General features: G+C 25.9%; 1 protein-coding gene across 2 annotated transcripts; it reads left to right on the forward strand.

The window, feature by feature from the left end:
• The first annotated feature begins 982 nt into the window (after window positions 1-982).
• LOC111277891 (calmodulin-like) lies at window positions 983-2166 on the forward strand. Of its 2 annotated transcripts, XM_022864322.2 has the most exons (4): window positions 1016-1305; window positions 1432-1589; window positions 1662-1742; window positions 1824-2151. In XM_022864322.2, the coding sequence occupies exons 1-4, from the start codon at window positions 1230-1232 to the stop codon at window positions 1956-1958; spliced, it is 450 nt and encodes a 149-aa protein (XP_022720057.1). In that variant the 5' UTR covers window positions 1016-1229; the 3' UTR covers window positions 1959-2151. The 2 variants fall into 2 exon arrangements, with proteins under 2 accessions (XP_022720056.2, XP_022720057.1); XM_022864321.2 differs by having other exon boundaries at window positions 983-1589; window positions 1824-2166.
• The last annotated feature ends 8068 nt before the right edge of the window (window positions 2167-10234 follow it).

A 10234-nucleotide genomic window follows, 5' to 3' on the forward strand; every position in this document is an offset into this window, starting at 1 on the left:
AATAACAAATGAAATATGTGTTTAACAGTTCAAATTCAAAGGAATCAATCGGTTCAATTTTTTTTTTTTAAACAATGGATCTGTATAATCTTTAATCAACATTAAAATATCTATTATATATACTTTTATGTGATTTTCGTCTCCCAATTGACTATTTAATTTATTTGATATTTTTCTTTACACGTGTTACATGAAGATAGTTGATTAATATCCCCTGAATTATGCAATGATTTTTTTTCCTCTCCAACTACAATTCCAAATTATTATTATAACAATTTTGACAAGAAAAATTATTACATTTATGATACTAGAGCTTTTAAACCTCATTGTTGGGATTAGAATGGTACATACCCTTTTAAGGTATAATAAAAAGATAAAAAAAAATAATTAAAATAGTAAAATATATAATTTTTTTTTTTTTTTTGTAATTAAAAAATTTTGCCATCAATGTATTTAAAACGAACTCAAAAGCAAATTCGGAGAAAATATATATGGCAAGAACCGAGAAGTAACGAGCCTATGTTTCATTTTGTTTGACAAACTAAAAAGGCTGTCTATATTCGCCACTAGCCCAATTGGGTACTAACAGGGTTTGGCTGGAGGTTAGTATGTATTCAATCCCTAGTGCTCTGCTCATTTAGCCAAAACAGGGGAAAAATTTTTTTCTATAATTTGATTGTGGTAAATAATTTTCAGAGTTGAAATCCTCTCTTTTCTATATATATATATACATTGAAGACAATCCAGCTAGCTGTATAGCAAAAACAGGTAGCATATTTATATCACCAAGAAAATATTCATGCATCGAAAGATTTAATTAAAATGTCCAAAGTCTTAGTCAAATATTATTAATGGGAATAATATTTACAAGTCATTATCAGCTAGGCAGGTGCAAGGCCAAAATCCTTGGTAAAATTTCATAAAAATGGCATCGAATTCAACCCCAAAATCAATAACAAGACTTTTGAAGAAAAGGACTTTGAAATCAAAACCTAACAACTTACCAGAAAATTCAGTCGTTACAATTCTTCTGATCATCAGCTTTTTTTGACTATAAAATGCTTTCTTTTTCTAACTTAAACAAGGGACACGTTTCACCAAAACCTCTTGGAATTCAACATAAGTACTGGCTGTGAAGGTTGAGAGTGTTGTCCAAGCGTTCTTCACTGTTTTTTTATTTTTATTTTTAATCTTTTCCCTTTGTTTCTTTCTCACATCAATTAGACAACATGGGGGAAGTCCTGTCTGAGGAACAGATTGCTGAGTTCCAAGAAGCCTTCTGTCTCTTTGACAAAGATGGTGATGGTATGGTTTCTTGTCTATCTTCCCCATGTTTTGGAAATAGAAACTTGAACCAATTAGACCATGAAAATAGCACCCTTATGTTAATTTTGTTTAATTATGGACTGATCATTGTTGATCAATTTATAGGCTGCATAACCATGGAAGAACTAGCTATCGCGATCAAGTCACTGGATCAGGATCCAACAGAAGAAGAGCTGCAAAACATGATCAATGAAGTTGATACTGATGGTAATGGAACTATCGAATTCGGGGAATTCTTGAATCTCATGGCAAGAAAAATGAAGGTAATATGTGTGGGTGAACTAGCTTGATAATATAGTCAATTATATGAAAATTTTATTACACTTTGCTTACAGGAAGCAGAAGCTGAAGAGGAACTAAAAGAAGCTTTCAGGGTGTTTGACAAGGACCAAGATGGCTACATATCACCTAATGAGGTTGATCCAGTTCTTCTAATTAAAACCTGAAGAAAATAAAAGGGTCTCTTATATTCCGATTTGTTTTTCATGTAATTGCAGTTGAGGCAAGTGATGATCAACATAGGAGAGAAACTGACAGATGAAGAGTTGGAGCAGATGATTAGGGAGGCTGATATGGATGGAGATGGTCAAGTTAACTATGAGGAATTCGTGAGGATGATGTTGGCTGCTTGATCAAGTTTTACTTCTCCTGCAAATAACCTCAATATGTTGCAATGAATCTATATATGGAATTTGATAGTTTTCAGTGATATTCCATAATTTATGAGAAGTAACCATTAGGAAAGATGCAAAATTCATATTTTCTTCTTATAATCATATGAATTTAGTTCTAAAACACATCAAATTATTTGAATGAAGAAGGATGTGCTTAACGATTTTTGAATCTTTGGATCATGGCTTCTAAACAATTCAACCAGACAATTTTGTAAGCAATTGAAAGCTAACAACCACAAGGAAAATGAATCCAGCAAATCCTAGTTGGGCCAGGGCCAGATGAAGAGTAATAATGGATTAATTAGTAAGATTATTTAAAATGAATAGGACTTCCTTGACCTTTAGCATGTAAGATTGTTACATAAGTGAGTCACAATATGGGCTTGCTCTCCATTCATAGCTAAATAAAAGCAAAATAAGAATAAATTAGTCTCAACCATTTTATCAAATTGATGAAGCATTGATGAACGAGAAAACAAATTAAAAAAAATTAATCAAATTAACCAAAATCAAGTCTAAACCAAAATATACAAGCCCAAAGCTTTTATTAATTGACTGGTAATAACTAGTATTTTAAGTTTATTAATTGGCTTCAATTTGACTTGATTGATAATAAATTAAGAAACAAGTTAAAAAATAATAATAAAGAAACAAAGTCTATGCAAATGGAGCATCCATAGTCCGTACTAGCCTAACTGCTTGTTTTTTCAGCAGATGGCGGAATTCAGGGATCATATATTCTTTACCTGTACATTCACTAATCAAATTTGGTTATAAGCATTATAGTTGTGTGAGATCCATAGACAAATAATTAATTGGCATTTTGAATTTTCTTGGATAAAAAATAATATCAAGAATAAATCCCTTTTAATTACTATTCTCAAACATGTTTGGGATGCCTTCAGTTATCGAGCCAGGATGGCTAAGAACAAAAGAGTATTTGATAAGCAGACTGATAGCGTGTCATCAATCTTGCTTTTCATCAATAACGAGGTCAGTTGCAGGGTTTATGGAGCACTAACATCCGACACGTTTCGAGATTGAGATATAATATTATATTATTTTAAAATAAAATTTTAAAATAATATTAAATATTTTTTATTAGTTATTTTGAAGTTTTTTAATAAAATAATTTGTTTGAATAAAATTAATTATTTTAATTCAATTAATAATAAATTTTAATGTATCCAACTATAAAATAATAAATATAAAATTATTTTGTAATATCTCATTAGTTAATAATATCTTTAATGCTCAAGTAATCTTTTTAATTTAATCTTCTAGCCTCTCACATAATTAAGCAAGCTTATCATTTATATCATTTATAAAAAAAAAGTAAAAAAAAAAAAATGAGTAACCCTCAGTTCAGTAAGTATAAATTTACACACCTTAAAAAATTAAGTTTTGTTTTTATACATATCGTAAAAATTATTTAAAATATTTATCAAATCATAATGTTAAAATATTTTAAAAATCATTATTATATCAAATGTTTTGTAGATTATAAATCAATATTAAAATATGTTAATTCATAAATTATTGTGACATATGCTGTCATTCAAATGTCATAATCAAATCAAATCATTAATCGATATTAATAAATCATCATCAGTTCTTTTCATAATCTTTATTTATACAAATTATGGATCAATCTTTTAAAATCATTACAAATAATCATAGTTATTAGTTCATCACTAGTTATGATTATTGCTATAATCTATGACATTGGTTACATCGATAATTTTATCCTTATGATAATTACTAACTATTATAATCTGTTAGTCAGGATTTTATGCTAATTACTATAATTTGTTAGCTAGGGCTATATGATCATAGTTATATTAACTACTATAACTCGTTAGCTAGGGCTATAAAACTAATTTTGGTGTTGATCCCACTTCTTAGGGATATAATTTCGTAGCCATTATAAAATCATTATTTAAGTATAAATAATTTTTTCATTTCATTCATAAGTATAATTCATCATTTACGTAGCAAAATACAAAATAATCAAATGCATGATCCTATTTTTATATATTAAAAATAAAAAAAATAAAACCTTCACTCATTTAGAAACATACATATATATAAGTTATAAAACAAGTAAAGTGTGTGAGATTCTATTTACTTCATTTCGATTCCTCCACTTAGTTTTTTTCAATGTTATGCCTTGAGACCAAGATATAATATAATCATATAACCTTGAAGTAAAACCTTAAAGTGATATGAAGTATTCTTTTTTAATCATTTTAATCATTAGCTATGGTAACTGTTATAATCTGTGATATTGACCGTATTGCTAATTTTATATTCATGATCATTGCTAATTATTATAACTCGTTAGCTAGGATCTTATGTTAACTACTATAACCTGTTAACCAGAGCTATAGAACTAATTTTGGTATCGATGATCCTATTTCTTAGGAATATAATTTCATAACCATCATAAAATCATTATTTAAGCATAAATTATTTTCTCATTTTATTCATAAGCATGATATCCATCATTTACGTAACAAAATATAAAATAATCAAATGTTTGATTCTATTTTCATATACCAAAAATAAAGAAATAAAACCTTCATTTATTTAAAAACATACATATATATAAGTTCGAAAACAAGCAAAGTGTGAAATTTTATTTACCTTTTTTTAATTTCACCACTTAGTTTTTCTCCTAAAATAATTAATGGCCTATTCAAGATCATTTCAACATATAAGAAATTAATCAACTTATTTTAAGACCATTTATACTAAAAATAACTAAGTTATACAAGGGTAAACTCAACTAATTAATACTGATAGATTAAGCTCTTTTCACTAAATGATCTTATCTCAAGAAATACAACTCAGAATTAAGATTTTTCTAGTGCGTTAAAAACTAGACTTAGTAAGCTTTCTAACCATATATCACCCACCTCTTAATTCCTTGTAGATTAATTATAATAATTTTGTAATTCACGTCATATGCTATTTTCAGATAGCATATATACCTTCTAGTAAAAATTAAATATTTATTCATATGGGGTTCGGAATTTAGTTTTGCTTGTTTCATTGGAAAGTAAACTCAATCTTTTTAAACATGTATGGCTCGATTCATAATTCAAAAGATAAAAATTAAGATAATCTTTGTAATTCTTTTTTACTACTACTACTAGGTAGCATGCACATATTTAAGTTAAAATTAGACAATTCTTCATAAAAAACTCAAAATTGACTTTTATTTTGTTTCATTGGAAAATATTTTCAACAAGCTTTCCAATGATATATAATAATCATAGTAATAACTTATCCATTAAAATAGATTTCATTTTAATTCATTGTTATAGATAATAGCATCTCATCCAAAAATATAATTTATTCTTCAATTTTTAAAAACTAAAATCCTCACTTTCAACCTTTAAAATCCATTCAATAATCATCATTAAATCTTAATAATATGAAGCAAACAAAGCCCAATAATTTTTCCAAATAAATCATGAAAATTAATGTGAGATTTCATAATTTTTCTTGGTTTTTCTCACAAAACATCAATTTCAAATAATAGTAATAAACACAATACTTTTGTTAAATAAAAAGAGTGCGTATTTAGGAAATTACTCTAATTGTAGCCTCTAATTTCAAAATCCCAACTTGAATTTTCAAACTTCCTAACCCTAAGAAAACTAGGGAGAATAACTCCTTTTTTTTTTCATGATAATTAAGTTTTCTCTCATAAAATACCTCAATCACTTTTTCTTTAATAATCAATCTTTTAATTAAACTAATGGGTTTTGGTAATAGTCTAACCTAATTATCATTTGGGTTGGGGTATTACAACATCTAGTTGATAATTTAGTTTATTGGTCTCTTTGTAGTAATTGGAACCTTAATGACTTAATGTTCAATCGATCTCTTTTGTTTTCGTTATCTTTAGAGTTATGCCTATATAAACTTATTTTTTATTTTATTTTGGATGAATAAAATTACATTCATTTATAAAAAAAAATAAGGAGTTAATGTCATAAATAACCTTTAACTTATAGTGAAATATTTAATATGATTTTGAACTTTAAAAATATCTAATTTGATACTTGAACTATGCATTTGCTAACTAAAATGGTATTCAACCCTAATGTAGTTACTTTTAAATGATAACACGTGATGAACAAACAACTCTCTAAGTACTATATTAATTAACAAATTCATAATTCATGTATCACATTAGAGATTTTTAAAGTTTAAATACTAAATTGAATATTTTACTATAATTTAAAGAGTATTCATGACATTAAACCAAAAATAAATAAAAAATTTCAGACTATTTATTTTAAGTTGTTTAGTTCTCATAAAAATGTGCTTTATTCAAGGTCGTGCATCGAAGATTAATTTCAGCAAAAGATCATGTTTACTGTTGAGACAAATGAAGTTATTAATTAATGTTATATTTGATATACAAGATTATGATAGGATAATATAAGATAATATTATAATAGGATTATATTAAATAATATTATCCTATTTTATATTTTATGAATGTAAGGATTATGATAAGATAATTTATTTATTTCTCAAAATTATTCTTTCTCAAAATTTATACATTTTAAATTATTGATATAATTTTTAATGATATAATTGGACATATAAGTTTAATCCTACGGATTTAAAATAATCCTATCCACTTTGGGAGGATTGAATAATTCTATGCTAAGAGGATGTTAATCCCCTTATAATCATTATCTCTCTTTTTATATATAAATCAAATATAATATAAGATGATTAACATATCATCCTATTAATAATTCTATACATCAAACATGACTTAATAATTCATCGATAAAAAACATGAAGCAACTTGCAGATTAAGTACTACAAGCATTTTGTATTTTTAACTTTAACAAAATGAAAACATTAATTAATTAGATTCATTGCTATCGCAGGAAAAAAATTATCAACGTGATTCTATATAATATGTCAAAAGGAAAAAGGCCATTATTCTATTCAAATAGTGTAAAGTTGAAGTTCAATTATCATAAACTTTCCTCTGGTCTTCTTTCGGGCTCCGTCATGTTGAGGTTTTCATCTTGCCATTGCATGGGAAAAAGAGGTGGAGAAAAAGAACAGTTTTTTACTGTAAAAGTGGAAAGAATGACTTAGAAGGAAGACTTTAAACTTAAAAAAGATACTACAAGACAAGGCTACAACAAAAATTAAAAGTGAAAGCAAAGTAAGAAATAATTAAGATATATTTATAGATAAATCAACAAAGTAATTAAAAAGTAAGAAAATATATAGATAAATTAATGTTTACTGCCATATCATGTATGGATTCTTCCTTTTATGATCTATTCCTATTGGGAAGAAGTAAGGAATTTTCTTTTGTAGTTGCTTTCTTTTTTAATTTGGTTGAAATTTATTGCACTGGCTTAGATAAAGTTAGATTCAGCCATAATTTTTTCTGGGTTCAGCTCTTAGAATTAAGCCTGATGATTTATATATTTATGTTGTCTAAAATATTAAAATTTATATATTCATATTGTGTTTTACTCAAAAATTATATGTTATAATTTATATCGATAAAAAAATATAAAATATAAATTTTTTTATTAAATCCATATAGAATTATTACTATAATTTTAAATCATGTCATTTTTATATCTTATTTTTATATAATGTTTATGTTGTATCATCGTGTCATATTTTAAATTCTTAGATCTACTTAAAATAAAGATAAATTGAAATTGGCATGGGAAATTTACCCCACAATCCCAAGAATTTTCCTTTTCCTAGAGTGTAAGGCACTCATTATACATGCTTGATTAAAGTGGATTCTAGCTAGGAATATTCTTTCACTCAACCAACGAAATCGTGATATCTTACTTGAATTCAAAATAATTCATCAGAGATAATATATATTTTTTTAACAAAAAAAGTCAGCAATTTTAAAATAGAGAAAGAAATTATATGTATTAAAAATTGAATCCATTAAATATTATTTTCTTTGAAGGTGAATTGAAGATGCTTTTTCCCATCAAGGTGCTAAAGAATCTACTTTATTAAAAAAAAAAAAAGAAATCTTAAGTATGGTAGAAGGAAATGGAAAGGAAAAAAGAAAGGAAATTAAGGAGATAAAACAAGGTTAAAATTTTTTTAATTAATATAATGGAGAGAAGATGAAAGGTTGAAAGAAATGAAAAAAATAGCAAATGTTAAAATTTGAATAATAAATTTATTAGATAATATCTCTTAAACTGATAGCATAAATCAATAAAATTAAATTTCAAATTCAAATCCATTAAATTATTAGATCTCATCTTTAAATTATCTAATAAAAAAATTTTCACACCAAGAGAAATTTAAAAGCAAATAAAAAACACTGAAATTGAAATAAATAAAGAAAAATGTTTTAAAACTACTTGTTCTATGAGCACTTACCATATGAGTGAAAAATAAAAGACAGCTATCTAAACATGTACAGGTTCTTTTTGACTAGTAAGGCTTAGTTTTAAAAGTAAGAAAAAAATAGGTGTAGTAATGAGTTTAAAAACATTTAAATTGAAATTCAATTCCTATTTTAAGAAATAGAAAAAGATTTAAATACACTTAAAATTGTATATCTTTTATTTTAGGTCATTGAATAATTGATTCAATTAAGTTGGTGTCACTTAACCTCCGATACCAAGCTTGGCCAATCTTTTTTAAATGGTTAAAAATAAAAATTATTTGGATGAATAAGAATATTATTATAATTTATTAAGATTAATGAACTTCATTGTAATTAATTGAGTCAATGTATATGTAAATGCATGTATGTATCTCCGATTCAAAAAGTTGAATTCGAATATCTTTTTCAATATTAATAATAAAAAATCTTTAAAATAACTTAAACTTATGATTTTGAATTGTTTTTATCATTTTAAACTTATTTATGTATAAAAAAATAAGGTTCACAAAATAAAATTTATTTGTCACGCTCCTTCTAAGTTAAATTTCAATTTTATTTATATTAAAATGATCACGAATCGGATTTGATGTGTATTAATCCCGATTTATCTTGAATGAAATGAATTTCTCTTTCTATAAAAAAAAAAATCAAGAATCAAACAAAGTCTTAACAACTGCTTCAAGAAAAAGGTGTGTCAATTGTCATGCAATCCTTAGGATACTTCTTTGACAAGAAACAACTATAGAGACAAGAGGTCACTTCAAAAGGTTTTCCAATGTCCGATTGTTTGGAAATTTATGCAAACCTTGGTTTCCACTTTAATCATCCTGTCCCACTACTTGTAACTCCTTGCAACACAAGGATGCTTCAATTAACATCACATATAGTCAAGTCAATACTTGTAGTAGAATCTGAGAAATTAACAGGAATGGTGGAAAAGGAAAGAAGAAGGAAGGCTAAAATAATAAAAACGCGTCTGAATTTTAATATTTTATTTGGATAAACCTTTATACCTTTATTGCATTATAATAAACTCTTAATCTTTACTTTATATCTAATTAAGTTCTTAAACTTTAATTTATATTTAAATAAAACCTTTAACTTTAAATTTGTACCTAAATAAATTCTAAACATAAATCAATCTTTTATTTGAAATAAGGATTTACTTAGATACAAATTAAATAATAACGATTTATTTTGATATAATAAAAGTATAAAAGCTTACCTAAGTAAAATAATAAAATTTAAGATCTCTTTTAGTATTTTAGCCAAAAAGGAAGAATAGAGTAGAAAATGGAATTTAGAAAAAAAAAGGGAGGAAAAATAATGAAAAAAGAATACTAAAGGAGACTACCAAACTAGCTAATTTCCTCATTTTCATGTCAAAACTCCAAATTTAAACTTGATCGAATTCCTTAAGAAGAGAGAAGATAATATGCGTTGAGCCATGAGGCCTTTCAATAAAAGTGATAGTGTTATAGATACTCCTAATTCTCTATCATACGCATTATTTTCAATCAAATAAATTTATTTAATTTCTTTTCTAATTTGGGAAAGAAAATTCGAAATATTCTTTAAATAAGAGACCATGCAACAGTTACTTAATCAAAAGCTTGGCTACCATGTACACTCAACATCTACAAACAAATCAAAGGGCATATGATAGGCGAGGATGGTTTAGAAAGAACTGACATGGCATTTCGACAAGCAATTAAAATTTGACAAGTGGCATAGTGAAGACATACATCAACCGCTAAATATTTGACGTGGCAAATGACATAACATCTCCTATTCGATAATTTAAAAAAAA

Source organism: Durio zibethinus, chromosome 7, assembly GCF_047325235.1.
Source record: "Durio zibethinus cultivar Kanyao isolate XHJ-2024 chromosome 7, ASM4732523v1, whole genome shotgun sequence".
Classification (NCBI taxonomy): domain Eukaryota; kingdom Viridiplantae; phylum Streptophyta; class Magnoliopsida; order Malvales; family Malvaceae; genus Durio; species Durio zibethinus.

Bases quoted from the DNA above. Each gene is read 5' to 3' on its own strand.
- LOC111277891 (XM_022864321.2), top strand. From the start codon at position 1,230: ATGGGGGAAGTCCTGTCTGAGGAACAGATTGCTGAGTTCCAAGAAGCC. The intron at 1,590-1,661 runs GTAATATGTGTG...CTTTGCTTACAG, and splicing joins TCATGGCAAGAAAAATGAAG to GAAGCAGAAGCTGAAGAGGA. The intron at 1,743-1,823 runs GTTGATCCAGTT...ATGTAATTGCAG, and splicing joins GCTACATATCACCTAATGAG to TTGAGGCAAGTGATGATCAA.